Below are 21,480 nucleotides of genomic sequence, written 5' to 3'. Positions count from 1 at the left end.
GCTCTATAGGTTTACCCAACTCTTCCTTTATGTCAGGTAGGAACAATCAAGTAATATTCTGTGTATGCTCCTTGAACTGTGAACCTCAGGAAGACAGATACAAGCATTCCAGGAAAGGGAACAACCTTCCACATCTCTGAGGGTCAATAAGGAGCTATAAAAAACTGAACAGGCAGGTACAGAAATTCAGGGGATGACTGGATGATTGAAAAAGCCTTCTGTTGCTTGCCCCAGCCACAAAGGCAAAGGGAGAAAAGCAGGTTCCACACTAAGCTTGAGACAAGAAATACTGGAAGGAGATAACTGATAAGCCAACCTCCAGAGATCTTTGTACTGATTCTTTTTTCCTCCACCTAATGCACCAAAAAGTAGGGGAACAAAGTTAACCATACAACATAAAAACCAATAAAGCAATGTATAACAATCTTACAGAGCAATCTGGGATGCTCTGTGAAGAAAAAATAATTTTGAAGTGAAACTAAATATATCTTGGAACGTTTTAGTTTCTTTAATTTTGTTTCAATTACAGGAACACTTCATAATTACTAGCTAGCATACTATATAAATAATACTCCTGACAGCATGCTGAGTGGATTATGTATTTCTGGTTTGACATCTCTGCTCACAGGAGAAATGAAAGATTTATTTTTAAATCAACTTTACAGCACAGCTCTGGTTTTACTACGTGGTTCGTCTGTAATTTAAAATATTTGTTTGGCTGAACTGTGGTCACACATTTCAAATCTTGCAAGTGCTCTATGTGAATTTCAGTTTATGTGAATTCAAAGTTAAATGGCAAAACTTGAATAATTCCCTATACAAAAGCTTGTTCTAGAACAAGAAAACTTTGTTGTGCTTTAGCCAAATCCATTTCCATGTGGAATAAATTCTAAATACCTCCAGAATATTCTAGACAAATCTAGGAAAAACAATTCTCAAATTCCTACAGATGAAGGATCAGCTCCTTGAAGATGACTTGGGTGTACTGCATTTAATTCTCACCTTAAATGCATTTAATTCTTACACGTTTTTGCTAAACCATCTGAGATATCCTGCAGCAACTTTTATGAAAGTTATTAGCAAATAAAATCCTCAAGGAGGCTTTAAATATTTCTATACATTTAACAAGGAAAAGCAAAAGCTTACCATCAAATATTGGATAGTTTTAATGAATGTTACCCACAAACTCATATTTTACTATTGTGAATACATTCACTAGCAAAATGTATTTCTATTGAAAATTAGTACCTGAAATCTTTTACTTTAACATGTTCTTCATCTTCACTCCTAGAAAAAACAAGATACAGAGTTTTACATCACATATTTAATACTAGGCACTTCTTTCCTCCCACAAATTCCAGAAGAAAGAAAATGCTACCAATTTACTGTGGCTCCAGAAAAAGCAAACCTACAAAATCTCTAAACCATAACTGACCTAGCAAGTGATGCATAACAAAAAGAGACCAGAGCACAGCTGGCAATATTCACAGTAGTGTGAACATATTAAAAGAATAGTTCATAATTATGGGGCTTTTTTTATTCTGGAGACAACAACATTATTGGAACATTCAAGTAACTTAAGACTAGACTTGATTTTATTTTCTTGTTTAAAATTTTAAAAGAGATATTATCTATTTAGGTTTTTATTTCTAATATCTTATTGTCAAATTATAAAATAAGCAATCCTAAATTATATTTTTTAAAGAAAAAAAAAAAAAAACTAAGGTATTTCCCATACAGCAATGAGTGGGAAGTCATAAAGTAATAAAATTGTAAATGAAACAGAGTTATAAGTGTCTGCAGCACAATAAAAACTCTGCAGTGTGGAGAAACAGGAAACTAAAAAGGATGATTCAAACAAGGGCAATGAGCTTTTCTTTCCCCATGACTGTTCACCACTCTTTGTGAAGAATTCATGGCCTTGGTGCCATGAGGATAACGAGGAGAGGCTCACAACACCCCAAGACTTTCATTCACTGAAATTGTTTCAGATTTAGATGAGTTAGCAATAACTAATATTTTCCTTCCAATTTAAAAGAAACTTATCAGAAATATCCATATACTGTGAATTCCAACTGAATTTACATTCTCTGACCATAAGAGAAGAGGTAAGGAAGAGCCAGATCAGATACAATGCAGCATGTGCCCTAACAATTAACTTTCCTTCTCCCTCAGGAGCCCCACTTGGGGAAAAAATCTAGTACAAATTTGCTGCTCAAGCAATCAGTCCCAGTCTTCAATGGATTTATACAGCCTCTGTCCTAATAGCTGTGGTGTTGCTGATATGACTAGCTGAATTAGAACTACCATGACTACATGAACAGAGGCTGAAATCCCACTTTGTGGCTATAATGTGGGTATATTTAATTGGTACTAGAAAGGACAGAACGAGTATTAATCAGGAAAAAGAAACAAAAAAAAATACCAGCATTTCTCTACTTTCTCAATGGATTTATTAAATATACTTCCCCATTTCTTCTAAAATTGAAGCAAATGTTTTAAAGGCAGAAAAGGAGGTTTTTTAGTCACACTTACAATCATGACCACCATGGAAAAAAATCCATGACAAAACAACCAATTCAATCCCACAGAAAGATTTTTACTCTACCCTTTAAGCTATGTATCAAAAAGTGAGTTTTCTGCAGAAAGGCAGCTGGAGGTGCTGGCTGACAGCAGGCCCAGTTTAAGGCAGTCAGAGGACAAACCACATCCTGGGCTCATCAAACACCAGATGGACAAAGAGGTGAGTATCCTGCTGCCCTCAGCACTGGTGTGCCTTCACCTTGAATATTGTGTGCACATCTGGGCCCCAAAATGTGAGAAGGTGTCTGGTGAAGATGGGAAGGTCCCTGAATGAATTCAGAGGAAGACAACAAAGCTGGTGAAAGGGAGAGAAGGAATGTCCTGTGGGGAGTGGCCAAGGACTCCTGGTTTGTCTAGTCTGTTGAAAAGGAGGCTGAGGCCACCTCCTTCCTCTCTGCAGCTTCCTGAGGAAGGGAAGTGCACAGAGGTGCTGAGCTCTTCTCTCAGGTATCCAAGGATAGGACACAAGGGAATGGTTTAAAGCTGTGCAGGGGAGGTCTAGACTGGACATTAGGAAGCATTTCTGTACCAAGGAAGTGGGGAAACACTGGAACAGGCTTCCTAGAGAGAGGCAGCCTCTCTCTAGGAAGCCTGTTCTCTCTGGGACACCCCAGTCCTGCCAGAGTTCAAGAGACATTTGGACAATGCCCTCCCTTTACAATGTGCCTTAACCTTTGGTCAGCCCTGAAGTGCTCAGGCTATTGGACTGAATGATCATGGTAGGTTCCTTCCAAGTGAAACAGTCTATTCTATAAATACACTGCATGGCTACTTACAAACAAATATTACCCAAGTAAGGTATCCAGATACAGAAAAATAAACTGCTACAAAAGAATCATGTAATTAACAACCCTCCTGGCACATATATTCCACAAAAGGTTTGCTTATGCTGCATAGCCACCTTGTAACAGCATTATTTTAAATCAGTTATTATAGTTCTAATTTAAAAATTGCTTAAAACAACCAAACAAAAATATTTACATTCATCAGTCCTAGAAAAATATGAGAGTTTTCCTTTGCCTCCCTAAGCCTTCTTATTGAAATGGTACTTTTCACTCCTTCCCATTCTGAACTTAAATCAACACTAACAAGTTTGGTAGAGCTGGAAGCAGAACATCATCTTAGAAACAACTATCAGGAACCCTTAACATTGGATGGACCTGTCCATCCTGTTCCTTAGCTGGATGTTTATCACCTTGTGCTGTACACAGACCTGCCCTGGGATGAAGCACTCCTCAAGGAACCCCACAGCTCATCTAGGCAAACAGCCAAGTGTGGCAAGTTCACAGAACCCAAAACAGAAATGGACTCATTCATAAAAAGTACCTTTTCTGAGGATCACCATCAACTTCAACTGTATCCCTGCAGAAACAGATCATAAAGTAAGCAAAATGCAGTTTGAAGTGTAACAAGGTAACTTGATAGACCCAAAAAACCAAAGTCACAGAAAAATTTTAATGGTAACTCCACTTGATTGGTTACTTTTAGCAAGATCATTAGTCCTAGAACCTAATTACTACTTCTTATTAGCCAGTACTTTCTCAGTTAATTTTTTCAACTTGGACGTTAATTTTTTTTTTTGAGAGAGAGCCAAACTTCAGGGAAGCATTACAGAGAAACCAATGCTTTTAGAACAGGTAAAAATCAACAAGTGCTACTGAAAAAGAATGGAGACACTTTTTTTCCCCAGAAACTAACATATTGGAGTTTTTCAGTTACCCACATGATACACTTGAATCTCCAAGCTGACAATTACATCAACACCCACAGTACAGCTACACTCTGTAGATCAATGGACTACATATGGAAGAAGCAGTGATTAAAGAGAATTGCTTTAATAATTACAAATACATGTAAATCTCCTATTCCCTACCTTTTTAAATATGGATTTTCCATATTAGTTTGGAGATATTTGTAGTGCATTGTGTCCCTTACTTCTGCCTGATTTACACAGCTTTGAACAGATCATTTTTTTGGTTAACTGGCACCTGTTTGGCAATTACAGAACAGGATAAAACAGTTGACAGTGTCCTCAGCAGTCAGGTCTGACCCACTTAAAAAGACTGAGTGTTACAAGAGGACAGTCCCCATTTTTAGGTCACAGGTCTGTCTCCATATTTAAGGAAATGGCTGCTCTGGTCACTGAAGCAGCAGTTCTACATCAAACAACTTCACCAGTAATCTTGTTTCATGCTCGAAGGTAAAATTCTAGTATGTGCCTGGAAGACTTCAAACAACTGAAGAGCTTGCCTTTACTAGTAGGCAAAGAAGGAGAAAAAACCTAAAAAATTTGGACTGAAATTTCAGCATTAGAGACACATTATCCAGACAATTCAGGCCAGGAAACGGCATTACAGAATCCTACATATATCCCTTAGATTTAAGGATTACTTTTTCTATTTTTAATAATTGGGGAGTGTCACAGAACACAGAATTTGGAAGATATTGTAAATTTAATGGCAATAAAACAAAGGACTAGAAAGGAGGAAGGAAGAGGAAAAGCAAAGGCAGCAACCATGTTACATGAATAACAGAAGAATGTCTGAGATTCACTTACTGGTTATCAGAATCACTCCCCTTTCGTTTCCTCGGAATGTCAGGCATAGCAGCATTGAAAGAAGTGGTGGTGGCAGGTTTAGTGACTGGGTTCATGAGGCTGGGCCCTCCACAGGCAACACATGGGCTCCCATCCACGGAGAACTTCTCTGTCAGCAACAATAAAGGGTCAGTGTCCAGCAAGAGCTGCATCACTCTTCATCCATTCTCATGCTCACTATGACAAAAAGTTTTCTGTGCGTGGCTTCTCTGTCTCTGACACAAAAAGCCGAGGCTGCACTGCTAAGGCAAATTCAGCAAAGAGAGCACCACCTTCCCATGGTGCTGCAACCAACCCAACCCAACCAAGGCAATGTAAAACAGCTCTCCCCCCACCCAACCTTTGCACTGAAATGCCCCAGCACCCCAGACATCCTGCTGTCAAATCACCAGCTGTGCCATTTGTCAGCAGATCAAAATTCTGCGGCTCAAACCAAATAAATATTAAAAATATATCGTGAACTGTGTTTTTTAATCAAGCAGGATATCCAAAAAATGGAAGTTTGCTATAATCATAAACGTGACATAAAACCCACAATTGCACAGAACATCTGCCATGGAAGTTGGAAGTCTCAAAAACTTGTCAAGCTCTCTTCACAATTCTCCTCTTAAGGAAAACTGTTGTTTCTGGGAAGGACAGAAGAGAAGTCACAAGCCAAAGGAATCCTAGCAACCTACTGGGAAAGGAGAGCAGTCTCAAGGAACATAAGCACTATTACACTGTTTTTCTGTCTCAGCACAGCTTTCACAAAGAATCACCCAGCTGATGTTTAGGCAAAGAGCCAGAATTAACTCTGTTTCAGCAAATGTAGGAACTCCTTTAGGCTTCAAGTGCCAGTGAGGACAGATGAGAGATGAAGAGACGTCATTAAAGCAAGTGAGCATCTCCTGCTTCTAGCACAGAGCAAAAACCAAAAGGAGCACTTTGAAAATCCAGCAACAAGAAAAACTGGATGCTTTCTTATGAGCTTTCTCTCCTTTTTTAGCATCTGTGCTTTTTGCAAAAGTGCAGAAATGTGCAAAAACAACGATACAAAGGATATTTTTTCCCCTCTTAGATGCAAATATATCTCACAGCAGAAAAACGACCTTCTAGGTTTTCATTTGGTGTTGGAATACAGCTCTGGAGAGTTAAATGAAAATAGGCTAATACTCCAACAACAGCTTGCCTGGTTTTCCACTAATCCTCTCTCTATCAAATCAGACAACACAAAGTCAGCCCCTGTTTTATTTTAGAAAGCTCTTTAACTCATTAAGTCACACAGGAAGTTTCAAAAAAAGAGGTGGAAACAAAGAATCAACAAATAGTTGACAAACAAGTGACAACTTTTGGACATTTGCGACAGCAAGAAAATCTAGTTATTTCAAATACACATCACATTCAAATTAGGCATGCTGAAATATATGAAAAGAAATTACATGATAAATACTGTAAGTATTTTCATAAGACAGTGGTAGACGTCTGAAACAGTTTTATGATGAGTGTCCCTAAAAGTCTCATTTTATATTTCTGTTGTTAACACAATTCCAAAACAAACAAAAAAGGCCGACGAATCCAAAGGAACTGTTTATTTTAAAGAAGCAGTTTTAATTTGCCCAGGTCACAGCATCCTGTAATTCCTGATGAAGCTATTGAAGTATAATCAGTCTTGATGAATATTCATAAAAGAGTACTTACTAAACTGCAACCTACATGGTTCCAAGGCCAGAATGCCTTCAGCACAACAGATCCTTTCGTCCTGGAACAAAGCAGGACAGCACAGACCCACTGACCTAAATACTGCTCTGCACACAGATGGCCAGCCTGCTTTCCAAACACTTCCCTTTAAAGGAACAAAATCCAAGGCCTCTTTTACACGTTTTCCAATTTATCTTCAATATTATTAAACAACTAGTTTTTTCCCCCCACACTCAAGCAACAAATTCTGAATAGTGCACTTATCTCTACTACCTTTACTAACAACATCCATTTTCATTATTTTTAACTAAAAAAATAAAATATGTTCAGATTACCAATAACAGTGACCCACTAAGAACTTCTAAACTACAATTATGAGGTGATAAATTGGATCCTTAACACTATCCCTGGGACAAACTAAATGCCAGTACCATGAGTGGTTGATCTTGGACAAAAATATAAGGTTAAGAATCTGTACTGATCCCTGACATGCTAAGCAAGTATCTTATATTATTTTTATATATATATTCTTTAAAAACCCATGAACCAATCCCAAACCTTCATCAACAATGCAAAAGGAAACAAATACAGAAACACATTTAAAGCTTCAGAACAACCCAGCATAGCAGAGCAGTGATTATGTGGAGTTTAACAGAAGAGAGCAAATCTTTTTAATGCCTACCACTCACTGAGAAAGAAGTGGGCAGAAACAGCTCCTAAAGCCAAGGCAGCTTTGAGAAGTCAGGAAGGGTGATGGAAAATAATCTCTGAGGGCTCCATAACAGCCATCATTATGATACTGGGTGACTCCAGGGTGCTCACTCTCTCCCTGGAGAGTGTCCCAGCCTTGTGTAGGCTGTGATGAAAGATTTCTTTCCCCCTCTGGCTGCACTACTTTGGGAGAGCTGGATAAAGGATTTCATAATCTTTGGGTTCACAAAGAGAATGGTCTAGAATGTACCCCAACAACCAGAGTGGGATTTGATGTTCAGAAAAAGTTGGATTTTTACCTGTCATATGAGTACCTGGTTGAATTTCTTATATTTGCATTTTCTGTGAATATTTTCATACCACTGACATCAAAACAAACACCTCTAAACACCTTCTGCCTGATTTACACAGCTTCAAAGATGAAGCAAAATGAAATCAATCCAAATTTCACAGCACATTTGCTTCATGAAAAATAATATCCAGAAAGAACAATCTTTATTACAAGTTGATGATTCTATAAAACCAAAATCATTAGTAAATTCTAAAACTACTAGAAACAGTTTAAGTCAACTACAGATGTTTTGTTTTACCACCCTAAAGGCTGTTATTTACACTAGTCTGATTTGCATGCCAAATAAAATTGCAGCTAAGAAATGACATTTTTATTACTGCTCATTCCATTGCTAATGCCCTGGAATACTGATAACCAGATTTTAATGGCAAGTGAACAGTTCCTCAAATACATGTCTATTATAATCTATGTCTGTCTCTCAGCATTAATCCTTATCTATATTAAAAATATTTTAGAGCATATTATGCCCACTGGGACAGATAAAAATAATGAGAATAATACAGGAACTCTCCACTGGAATAATTCTCTCTGTGAAAAGGCAAAGACCATCCAAACAGCACAAATACATATGGAAAATACCTTCTTCCTAATAAGTGTATCAGAAATGAAAAAAACCTGTTAGTTCAACACTACTTTTATTAGTATTTCATAACTGGGCAAACATTAGGCAAATATTTAAGGATGGTTATCAATATATATTTCTCATAATAAGAACATCTCCTATTCTTGTGTTTTTCTACATGGAAAATAAATAATAATTAGAAACCCCAAGGGGCTGGCAGAGAAGGGAACAACTGCAAAGGAGCTGCATGAAACTGTTGTTTGGGGAAGAGATATAAAGACAAACAAAATCAGCCATATCCCTGTGTCAGCAAAGTTTCTGTGTCAACCCCATGCAATGCATTGAGAAACAAGGCTTGGGAGACTCCACATTTTTCCAATTACTGACAATAATATTTTCTAAGCCTGTGCCACATTCCTGAGCTGCTTTCTCTACCAACAGTTTTAAGGTTTTCAATTCCTAAGCAAACACAAGCTTTTAGGAAAGGTTTATGGCCAAACCCCACCAGCCATAAAAAAGATTGATCTGAACCAATAATCATGTCCACATCTTTAGTAGCCATTCTGGTCCTTATGGGAGGGAGGAAGACATTTCTAGGGTGATTCATCTCTCCCCAGAATAGATTCCTACATTTGGCTAGATGAAATAAAACAGTTCTAGGGTGATTCATCTCAATCTAAAATAGATTCCTACAGTTGGTTGGATGAGATATAGCCCAAGAGTGCCTATCTCTAGTCAGTAATTACACAGGGACCAAAGGAACTGCCTCAGACTTGGACATCTAAAGATAAGTGAGATGAAACCCACCCCAAGAACAGAAATATCACACAATTCTTAAAACATAACAGCCACAGACAGCACCTGTTTGCATCACATGCACCAAGCTCAAGCCCAAGACAGGCTTTCCAAATTATTGGCCTAATTAGGCACTAACTCAAGACCACTCACCCCTAGCAAGGTTAATTTTTCTGCCTAGGTTTGCAGGATACATGTTAGCTCTCCAAAAATCAGCAGCAAGATACAAGTCATGCAGTATTAATTAATTAATTAATTAACTAAAAGGCCTGTCAGTCAGCCCTCATTTAGCCAGTTTAAAAAAGAACACCCAAATTCAGCTACCAAGCTATTACAGTAAAATGGGCTTGTAATAAAGTATCATTGGAGAAGTACATTTATAAAGCTTATGGTGACACTTCACATAGTCTGGAAATATGTGAGACTTGGAGAAACGTGGCAGCTCTGCAGCTGCCTTAATTAATAATGTGTTAGCACTGGCACAACCTTTCCAAAAATAAGGAACTTTTAACACTTTCAGAGAAAAGGAGAAGAAAGAGGCTGCTTTGAATTCAGATTTCTAACACCATGGACACCACAGACTACTAAAAGGTGCATTTTCCAAAGGTATGTACCTGGTATGCACAAAACCCTTCAGACAGGAATCTGAGCTTTGCCAAGTTTAAAGAACTCCAGATTCTGGTGGAAGTGAGTGTGAAGTGGCACCTGAGGATTGTGCAGCCCAGCCAGAGCAGCTCTTTTTAGACAGTAAAGTTTTTGGGGGGGTTATTTTTGTGGGTTTTTTTTTGTTTGGTTGATTTGTTGGGGTTTTTTGTTTTGTTTTGGGGGGGGTGGGGGGGGAGCGTTGGTTTTTGTTTGTTTGTTTTTGTTTGTTTTGGTTTTTTTCTGTTGTTGGTGGTGGTGTTTTTGTTTAATTTTGTTTGTTGTATTTTTGTGGTTTTTGGGGTTTTTTTTGTTTGGTTTTGGGTTTTTTTTAAGATGTGAGATGCAGGAGCTCTGCTGGGAGGAAAGGCTGAGGGAATTGGGATTGTTCAGCCTGGAGAGGAGAAGCTTTGGGGTGACCTCACTGTGGCCTTGCAGTGCCTGCAGGGAGCCACAGGGAAGATGGAGAGAGACTCTTGACAAGGGCCTGGAGTGACAGGACAAGGGGCAATGGCTTCACACTGACAGAGGCAAAATAACTCCACGCCATGTAATTGTTTTATTTTACTATGGAGTTACTTTTCTAAAATTTCAGTTTATTTTAATGAATCCTTGCTGCAGATATTCATTAAAGAGTGTGAAAATGACACACACAGCCTACACACATACAGCAGAGCATGAGAAAGTTACAAGTGCTGTGATATCAGCTGGAGGTCCTGCACATCTGAACACCTATAAAACAAAGAACCATATTTTCTACACATAGCTGAGTGTTGTACTTGATTTTTTTTGAATTTACTTATTTCAGACCTTTCAAATAGGTCATGAAAAGCATCTTCAAACTACTTACAGCAAGTCTGGCATCAAGATCATTGCCTACAGTACCTCTCACTGGAAGCTGGGACAACAGTCTTTGGAAAGAATTCTGAAAATAGTAGAAATGTATGGACTAAGGTAGCTTATTCTTACCCCAAATTTTATAAGCATGTGTAATGCAGGAGCAAGATACAGTGAATTCAGCAATGAAAGCATCTTATGAACAACACTATCCAGAGAATAAACTCTTCTATGTAAGAACACTGGATTTGGTTTTAATCTCACAAAATGAAAAAAGGAAAAATTAAAACACACTGAATGACAAACATTTAAGTCAAATAATAACACAAGCAACTGATTACTGTCTGCTTCTATTTTTACTTGCTTCCATCACCAGAAAGAGAAGCAGTCAAGAATCACAACTTACCACTTGAATGACACATTTACTTAACAGATTTCAAACACTGAATATCTGGCCAAAGCTATTAATGTATTAAAAAGTAAAATAAGGCAGGAACCAGCTAATGAAAAGATCCTCCCCAAGGTCTGGAAAGGGAACCCTGCTTTCCCAGGCACTTTCATGTTCACACCAGGTAGAAAGCACTGATAGGAATCTGGAGTCTTATATATCATAGTTCATTTCTGCAAAAAAAATCAAAACAAAATACCAAACAAAAAACAAACCACCAATCCTTTCCAATTATATACTCCTAGAGGAATGGTGGATGGTTGTTTTCTTGTAAGTTTTGGAATCATATGATTGCAGAATGCTGAGTCCTATCAAGTCAGCTGCAGAACTTAAATGGTTTTAGCTGGTCCTGCAGTCCAAACAGGGAATTGTGAGAAGTTCACTTCCAAAAAGCACCCACAAAATTATTTCTTCTTACAATTAATTTGATTCTTGGGTGTGAACCATCCAGTTTAGAGTTTGTTTTTCATAATGTGTAAATGTACCAACAAGTAAAAAAAACAAAACAAAAAACAAACCTAAAACCAATTAGGCAGGTAACTTTATTGTGGACCAACCCACAAACAATTAAGATACTTTTGCCTTAAAAACAAAAAAAAACCAAACTTATTTCTTTAAAATTCACTACAAGAACAGGTATAAACATAGGTAGCAGAAGAAAGGGATGGGGGTTTATCTCCAATAAAACATGAAAGCCTATGGTTTTTTGATTTCCCAAATCTACTTGTAAATGGAAATGCCTGTGTTTGGAGGTTTCTTCAATGTGATGATTTTCACTCCTTTAAGTATATGCATGATATAGAAACAATAAATCTTAAGTTTTAAGCACAGTTTAGCAGACTACAAAAAACACTACATAAAAAACCCCACCAACACCACTTGGTTTTCAAACACTACATTATTTGCCACAAATTTTTACGACAGTAAAACAGCATTTATAAACAATCAAGCAGCACAGACAGAAATATGTCAAGGATTTGAGACAATCAGGATTCCCTCATACATTAAAACACCCATAACCCAAGAGGCATTTTGAAAACAACTACTAAACCTAGAAGAATTGGTGCTAACTACACAGAACTGCAGTGATGGCTCAGGAGGGACTGGACCATTCCTGTTTCCCCATATCCCTTTAAAAACACCCTTCTCCTCGGAGAGGGGAAGCACCCTACTCGTTTCCAAGCAGGAACACGAGCAGCAGCTGGTGGTTTACAACCAGCCTTGATTTAGTAGCAGAAACTTATGATTAAAAACACGGAAAGATCAAACCTTGGTCGCCATACAAGCGTGGGCACACACACACACAGAGAAAAGACAGAATCGCTATACCTAAAATACTAAATTATGTTTTCCTACCCAAAAAAAAAAAAAAAAATCATTCTAGAGTTTTAGGAAGGCAAGGCTATGTGAGTACCAGGAACAGTGAATTACAAACTAAATTTTAAACTAAAAAATTAAATAAAAATAACAACCAGAGATTTTTAGTGCATTCACATCAGTATGATGACACATCTGTCACAGCACAGCACAGTGACCACTACACAGCGGATGCCAAGAGGACGGTGCCAGGCTCCTTTCACTGCTGCCCAGGGACAGGACAAGGAGCAAGGGACAAACTAAACACAAGAAGTTCCACCTCAGTGAGGGGAAGAACTTCTGCACGCTGAGGGTGGCAGAGCCCTGGAGCAGCTGCCCAGGGAGGGCCTGGAGTCTCCCTCTCCGGGGACATTCCAACCCCACCTGGACGCGTTCGTGTCACCTGCTCCTGGCGGACTGGACCATCTCCAGAGCTCTTTTCCAACCCCATTCCCTGATTCTGTGTTTCCGTGTGGGCGCCCCGGGTACCTCCACTGAACTCCACCGAGCGGGAGCAGCGAGCGAGGGAATGAGGCACAAACCCGAGCGGCCCCGGGCAGAGCAGCAGCCCCGAGCGCCCTCACGGAAAGGCGGCAATGCCCCAGGGGCACCAGCCCCACAACAACACCGCCCGTGCCACATCACCGAGGCGGACAGACAGACAGAAACAGACAGACAGGCAGACACACCCCACACACGGCACCCGCCATGGCCCCCCACGCCCGCAGCAACGCGCGGCAGGGGAGAGGGAGACGGGGACCCGCTCCCACCTTCCGCCGCCCGCCGCTCCTCCTCGGCGCCCTCGGCGCTTCCCGCTCCTGCTTCGGCCATGGCGGGCGGCCCCGTGCCCCGCTCCACAGCGCCCCCGGCACCGCCGGCATGCGGGGGGTGAGCTGAGGTGAGCAGAGGAGGAGCCGCCGGCGCCGGGGAGGGACCGCGGGCTGCCCCGCCAGCCCCCACCTCAGCGCGCCCGCCCCGCCATGTTCCCGCCCCGCCGGCCCCCCCTCAGCGCGCCCGCCCCGCCATGTTCCCGCCCCGCCATGTTCCCGCCTCTCGCGAGATGTGCGGCCATGGCGGCGCCGCCCCGGCCCCTCAGGGCGGCCCTGCGGACCGGGCTCCATCCCCGGAGTGCAGCGAGCCCGCAGCTTCAATCATAAAAATGTAGTAAAAGCCAATTGCTCGAGACACACACCGATGGCTTATTTCAGTGCTTGCCCAAGCTCTGTGGTAATACCGCTAACCAAGCACTGCCACCTTTTTCATGCCGTTATTTATACACGGAAATTCAGACTAAGTAAGTTTCAAAGCACAGCGCCTCTTTTGGGATTGTTTAGGATTTCCCATGTCGGTTTCCCATGCAGCTGACTTCTGCGCACGTCTTCACCTGGGCAGGGTCTTTTTGACACATAGACGTGAAATTTTTTGTGTTACAATGAATATAATTCAGCTCTTTAACACATTGACCTAGAGTATTTTGCCAAGTTCGTGATGTATATACAGACATACATCAACACTTATTTTCTACATCCTTAAAACATGTTATTTCCAAGATGTCCTTGAGTGAGGGATGCTGGCATCTGCCTCTTCCAATGGTTAGATCTCCATTCTTGCTGGTTAGGCTTGGAGATACACAAAGATCTTGCAGGAAAGAATATCCTGACATAAGATAATCTTGACATATTCCCCATTTTGCAACACACGGGCTGGGCTGGGCTGGGCTGGTGCTCCTTTCTCTGGGTGTTGTACAGAGGACACTTCATCTGAGGAAGGGCACAACTATCAGTGAAAAGCAGCATAAAATAGAGATAACTTTCACAAGTGTCTATAATTGTGCTAGCAGATCTGTAGCTGGTTTTTGGCAGTAGCAGGAGTGGCTGAGGGCACAGTTTCCCATTCAGCTGACTTCACCTGGGCAGGGTCTTTTTGACACACAGACGTGAATATTTTTGTGTTATAATGGATATAATTCAGCTGTAGAACGCATCACCTGGAGTATTTTGCCAAGTTAGTCATGTATATACAGACATACATCAACACTGTTCATCTGCAGAAGAGCAGACTGAGGTCAGAGCAGTTCTGCAGCTTCTTCACAAGGGGAAGAGCAGGGACAGGCTCTGATCCCTGCCCTGTGTGACAGGGACAGCACCCAGGGAATGGCTGGAGCTGGGTCAGGGAAGGGTTAAAGTGGGTATCAGGAAAAGGTGTTGGGCACTGAACAGGCACCAGGGAATGGTCACAGCCCCAAGGCTTTCAGAGCTCCAGGAGTGTTTAGACAATGCTCCTAGGCACAGGGCTTGAGAAAGTAAATCCTCACAAAACACTGCAAGCCAAATGCACTCGAGTACCTATAAGTTTTATGTAATGTGGTAGAAAATCAGCAACTCACCTAGTTAGGTAGAGTTAGGGGGGAAAAACCCAACCAGAAAGCAAGGATGTGTTTTCTTCATAGCTTTCACAGATGTAGGCAGAATTCACTTGTCTAAACTCGAAACTAGTCTTGAGGGTGGCTCCTCAGGCACAATCCTGAACTCCATTCGTGACATATTTTTTAATTGGAAGCTCCCAGCACATTTTCCATCTGATGTGGAAGCTCCTTGTCTGTGTGGGAGTGGGCAGCTCAGCATCTTGCCTGTGGCAGAGCCCAAGAGTTAGAGCAGCACATGGAAGGACTGGGTGCATGGCTCTGGGAGAAAATTCCAGGGAATAGACCAGGGAATTGTGGCTCCCAGCTGGGGATGCTGCTGAAGAAATCCCATGCTGCTTCTGTGACAGTCTCAATGCACACTTATTCATAAAGTATTTTTTTCTTGGAAATCTGACTTTTCACTTTAGAGCTTTATGTTCTATGTAATCCCACTGTTACTACTGCAATTACATATATATATATATATATATATATATATATGTATATCTCCATCATGCTGGGTTCAGTTGGTCTTGCAGAGTTTGCATTGAACAGAAGGAATTACAAAACCTTTCTGCACTAAATGAAATAAAAAACAGAAAGGAGAGCTAAAAATCAGGAGTTAAGATGCTGTTGCTGTCTTTGGAAAAACAACTAATTAATTAAGTGTGCATTAATGCACACTTATTTTATTCATATACCACAACTGATACTAAGAAAATTTTCTAAGGATTTATTCCCAGTAAGCTTAAATGTCATCTTTTGTCCTGCTAAAATATTGTCTTGCCCCAGTTTTGAAGCTGGGAGCTCCCTCCTCCAGGTTTGCATCATCAGTGGACACCCAAATGTTAAGGGGATTTCAGAAGTGAGTCAGCCACAGTAACTGAAAATGTTTCAGGGACTCAGCAGCCACAGAAAGCTGAAGATGGCTGTTGTTATAAAGTTCGATGAGTTAAACATTTCAGTAGTTCCCCAAAACTATTTTAACAAGTTTAATAGCTAAACAGCTATTAAATACAAACTCTCTCCACATGGGAACATTAATGAGCACAATTTAAATATTTATTTTTTTAACTGACTCACTAAAAACAGAACTACTGTACCCGATTCACATTTTATTTCATATTTTTTAGTGCAGTTGCAATCCACTGTGGAAGTTTTTGGCACCAGGTCAGGAAATCAGATCAGTCTCTTGGCAGTATTTCTGCCTGTCGTGTTCCTCATCCATGATCATGTCACCTGGCACTTGGATAATTCCTACAAACATAAAGCTCTGCCAGATCATTAACACAGATTGGAGACATAATTTATTTTACTTGTTTCTTATTCAAGGGTGATGATTGGGCTCTTCACTGAACCTTCAATACATGACAGTAACTGGTGTTTATAGCACAGTTTGCAGAGCAGGATCCCAGTATATGTAAGGCACTGATTTTGAGTAGGCCACACTTTATATTTTTGCCCCATTTTAAGGTCAGCACTTTCTCTTGAGTAGCTTTCAGCAATAAAATAGGGAACTGAGTGCTTTATGTAAGCCACAGATAGCCTCTTTTCTCCAAACAACTTATACAACAACGTGCTAAGGGGTAAAAATAACAATCAAACCTTGGGGCAGTTAAATAATATCCTGAGACTGAGCAGTTCAAGTGTCTCTATTATTCCTCCTTTTTCCCTCTTCTGTCACATCCAAAGCATAGCATTTCTTAGCTGTTTCCCAGGACGTGGGAGATGCTGTCCTGAAATGTGGATTGCTTTGTGTATTTACTGGGGCCAAGCTGGCTCCACACACGCCTCACAGGCAAGACTTGTGAGAGGGAACACCGGGAGTCACTCTCCATTATCAGGGTGACTTGTGTTAGCTCTCACAAAAACACCCCTAGGTGACTGCTCAGGGTGAGCCAGAGAACGTTTTTCTGCTGAAACTCAATAGCAGGAAACTGAAGTGACTCAGCTTTGTAAGTACAAACAGAGATTTTTCATAACCTTCTCTCCCAGAACACAAATACTGATGGTTTCCCCTCAGACTGTGGTCTTACATGGCTGAAAGTAGAGAATCAAGTGAGGTTTTGTAGAGGACATGTGAACAAGTTAGTTAGTTACAAGAATTAATATTTTTATTTTTTTAAAAATCTATTTTAATCTTTATATGTATTTTATTCTGCTTGAAGATCACTGGATTACTTTTAAGGGACCACAAGCAATTTACTGACTTTGCTACAAATTCTGTGGCTGTGTATTGGTTTAATCTCCTGTCACTTTAAAAGCAAAAGTTCTTCCCCAAATCAGAGAGTCTTTTGCTTCAAAAATTATATAAATAGCATAACCACACTGTCATTGGCCAATAACAAAAATAAGCTCTTTAAAATTATTTGTGCTCAATAATTACTATGGAAGCTCTTCTAAAGAATTACTAAAGCCTCTCTAAAAAGAAGCCAAAAACAGCACCCAAAAAAAAAAAAAAAAAAAAAAAAAAAATTCATCAGGCTTCACTAGCAAAGAACTGTGCTGTGCTGGCACAATACCAGGAGCATGGATTGTGTTCTGCAGTATCCAGCTGGACTGTGACAGGGATATACTCTGTCCTTGGACATCTGGGAATCATGGACAAATTCCTTTCATAATGAAACAAGTTTAACTTGAGAAGAGCGTCTGAATCCTACTTGCTCTTCATGTCTAATCTCAGTATTGGAGCCAGCAGGATGATAATTTAGTGTGTGATTTTCTAGCAGAATTAAAGGCAGTCAAAAGGATTAACATTTTCCAAAGTGCCTGCTTCATTTTGGAGTCTAGGTTGGTGAGGTTTTTGTCCACAAAGTAATTCACTTACTTGTAAATCTCTTACCCCAGGTCAATTTGATGGTGCCACTTCTGATTTGAAAACAAAATAATCTTCAGTTTTGAAACAGCCTTTTTATTCCTGGTAGTTTCTGAATGCCTAATGAGAGCCTGAAAGTGGGATTTAAATAAATTGTACATTTTACAAAGTTTCCTCGAGGCATTAGCTTGATTTTGGTTATTAAAAACCAGGTAATATTGTCCTGTTTAACAGCAGAAGTACCATGTGAGTTTCTCACCACTGTGTTGGAAGCCAAAAGCCTCCTCCCCACAAACTGCTTTTCAACCAGCTGAGTTGTATAAGTAGTGAAATCTTTTTGTCTCATTTGTAAAGAAGCATGGCATCAGCAACCAGTTTGCTTTGAAGACCATCCTTGTTCCTGGTTTCTTTGGGCTTCAGATAGGGATCTTTTGCTGACGTCAATGGGATTTGGATGACACCTCAAAGAAAGTCTGCTGGGCTGAAGATCTTGATGTGTGTGTCTAGATTGCCAGTGATTTCACCTTGTCCTGATCAAAAAAAAAATCACTCAGTTCTTATCTGATCATTCACTAGTATTAAATAGACATTGTGAAGTCAGAACTGGGAAAATGAAGTGTCCAAAACTGTTGCAGTTTTGCACTCCCAGTAAACCACTGCTCCCATTTCCAGTTGGTTTTGTGCATGGCCACACGTGCCCAGATGAGGTTGGGGAAAATATCTTGGCATCTGATTCCTGTTGGAGCTCCATCACCCAGCCACAGGAGGGAGGAAGGAAAGGAAGGAATTAACTACACGTGTCTGTAACACCTTCTGTAGCTGCAGTCTCTCTTGCAAGACGTGGAGCAGGGGCTGTGGTTACACTTTTACACAACAGCTTCAAGGGCTCGTCCCTCGCTCTGCTGACGAGCCACCCTCTCATCATTCAATTCCAAGGGCAGGGAAATGTAGAGGCAAGGGCAGAGATTTTGTCTTTGGAGCGGGGAGGATGGGCAGAGGCACCTGGAGGGGAAGGAGCTGCTGCCAGTGGAAGTGAACTGCCTGGGGACAGCAGGGAGAGCCAGCACGTATTCCTGGAGGAGGGAGAAGCCGCAGCAGATGGTGGCTCACTAGAAACAGACTAAAGCAGCTGCTACGGAAACAAGATGTGACACCGAGGGTCGGTTCGGATCCGAAACAAACTGTTCCTAGCAGAGCTCAGGCTTGGTTGGGAAAGGAGAAACCTGTGCTCATTCCCTCAACACGAGGAGAGTGGAGTCTGTGTGCCCCATCTGTCCCGGGAGCAGGGGCCTCAAGGGCTCAGCTAACCTGAGGAGTGGCACTGGGAGGAGCAGGAGGCGGTGAGACGAGCTCCCTCTGCGATGGAGAGATTAATTTCCTCTCACACCCACTGCAGCAGTGTTCCTGAGTGATGAAGTGTCCAAAGCCTGGTGCCAGTTCAGTGTGTGACAGACACACAATTTGTCCCAATATGGATGCACCTGGAAAAGGGTGGATTTTTGGAGCAGGCATTCCACACTGCAGAGCCTGGCACAGCTGAACCCAGCGTGCCTCACAAAGAACAGGGGCTGCACCCACCTTCAGAACCCCCTTTCACCTGGGAAATTCAGCTGTGGGATTTTAGTACCTCCCTGATACTGAAAATTTACATGTGTGATGAATCACATCACCTTAAAGAAATGGAATCACAGAACCATGAAGATTGGAAAACACCTCCAAGATTGTTGGGTCCAACCTGTGAGTGATCCTTACCTTATCATCCAGACCAGAGCACTGAGTTCCTTAAAAACCTCCAAGGGATAGGGACTCCAAACCTCCCTGAGCAGCCCCTTCCAATGACTGACAACCTTCTACATTTCCAAATACATTAAGCACTTCCTGAACTGCAAATATATCCTTATGTAGTCCAGAGCTGTCCAGACTACTGTCCTCACTCCCAGGACAGACACTGTTTTGGATACTCCTCCCTTCCACTTCCTTAGGAAGATTGTCAGAAAAAGCCTTTTACTGCCCAAAGCATTATTGTTTTGCTTGGGTACCAGGCTCACCTTGTACAAGAACAAAGAAATGAAAAATGTAGATATTTGCAGTATGTCTTATAAACACTAAGATAAGATTTAAGATAAGATTTTAAATAGTATTTACTCATGCTGAAGACATAGTCGTCATATTTGCCATTCAAGTGCTTTTTCTGAGGAATATCTGATTTGGTAATGCAAGGAGGTAAAGAACTAAACCTGTATTTCCTTATGATGTGTAGCTCTGCCATACAATCATGCACAGTGAAGGGAAGAAAAGGGTGATTCCATTAAACAGAACTTGCAAAATTCTGTTGCATTTTTACCTTTACTGAGAGCAGTTCTGGAGAGGAGGGAGGGAGGGAGGCCTCCAGTTCCTCTCAGGAGGGCTCCAGACAAGGCCAGGCAGTGTCTGCTCGCTTATCTTGGCTTTCAGCTGCTCCACTCTGATCATTTTTTCACACAACTTTCACTGCTGCTGCTGCTCTGAACTTGGCAGGGAAAGTGGAACAGTAGGACAGAAACCTTTCTATAGTGGATCAAAGGATACAACTGCCCCTGGAAGCTTTTCCTGGATAAATTACAGCCTATGGGGAAGGTAAGACTCTGGAGAAGATCAGTGACTATTTGAGAAACAGCTTCTTCACGTGACTGCAGGTGGGACAAATCAAACAGTATTTGCTTTCTCTACTTTCTGATTGAGTGTAAGAACACTGGGGTGTTTCATTGTCCATGGAATTCAAGATGAGAATCCACAAAATAGGATCTCAATTCCTTAGTTGTCTCCCATGCTGGAAGAGAAATCCAGTACCTTGGGGTGAAAGAAATGAAAACCACAACTTTACAAAAAGAATGCTACTTTTATTTTCAAATGCTGTAAAAAGCCTCATATAAATTTTTATAATGCTTCTATGTAACTTTCCCAACCACAACTAATGAAACAGTCTAGGAAAAATACAGCAGTTGCCATTTTGACTCCAAGAACGAGCTGCTGTGAGATCCCAACAGTAAAAGGACAAGGTACAGTGTGTTACAATTGCTCGTGTTATTGAGAAAGTGAGAGCACTTCCTACACATTACCTGGGCTAGACTGCAGCATTCCCTGCTTGCTGGGCACAGGAGGAATGTCACCCCTGGGGCAGGAGCTGACAGCAGAGCTGTGTGCTGTTCCTGGTGCCCATTCCTGGTGCTCCCCAGCTGAACTCTCCCCAGCAGGTGCCCTTATCCCAGACTGTCTCCAACGGCTCAGGTGGGGAACAACTGACCTATAAAAATAACACCTCTATAACTCTCCAGCAAGGCAAATTGAACAGTGCAAATGCAGTATCAACAAGATTTGATTTCTGAATGCTGGCAATTTTTTTTTAACTCCTTTTGCACATGAGACAACCTCTGCTGATGTCCTGTACCTAAGGCCACTCACTCATGCTGACTGGAGATGGAACAAAGTGCAAAAGCTCAGCTGCAGTTCCCAATCCAAGCTTCCTCCCCACCCTCAGGGAATTCCAATCCAGAATTTGGATTCAGGCTCTCCACTTCCATTGATGCACTCAAGTTTTCCCTGCTGGAATAGGTAAACGTCCCAGCAAACCTCTGATAACAATTTGCATACACAATTTCACGTTTTAACAAAAGTTTAACAAAACATACTTCCAGAAAATAAATTTTCACATGGTTGCAATCA

General features: G+C 41.1%; 1 protein-coding gene across 2 annotated transcripts in view; it reads right to left on the bottom strand.

Moving 5' to 3' along the window:
• BMAL2 (basic helix-loop-helix ARNT like 2) overlaps window positions 1-13,483 on the bottom strand; it is a 31,773-nt gene extending 18,290 nt beyond the window's left edge. For both annotated transcript variants that reach the window (XM_056511781.1, XM_056511788.1), the window contains exons 1-4: window positions 13,330-13,483; window positions 5,141-5,288; window positions 3,910-3,945; window positions 1,249-1,287 (exon numbers count right to left, since the gene is read on the bottom strand). In XM_056511781.1, coding sequence (XP_056367756.1) covers window positions 1,249-1,287; window positions 3,910-3,945; window positions 5,141-5,288; window positions 13,330-13,390 — 284 coding nt within the window. In that variant the 5' untranslated portion in view covers window positions 13,391-13,483. The remainder of the gene's footprint in view (window positions 1-1,248; window positions 1,288-3,909; window positions 3,946-5,140; window positions 5,289-13,329) is intronic.
• Window positions 13,484-21,480: the final 7,997 nt, after the last annotated feature.

Source organism: Oenanthe melanoleuca, chromosome 1A (genome assembly GCF_029582105.1).
Source record: "Oenanthe melanoleuca isolate GR-GAL-2019-014 chromosome 1A, OMel1.0, whole genome shotgun sequence".
In the NCBI taxonomy this organism is placed as follows: domain Eukaryota; kingdom Metazoa; phylum Chordata; class Aves; order Passeriformes; family Muscicapidae; genus Oenanthe; species Oenanthe melanoleuca.
The sequence above is the reverse complement of the archived record's forward strand: the minus strand, read 5'-3'. Positions and strand labels throughout refer to the sequence as shown.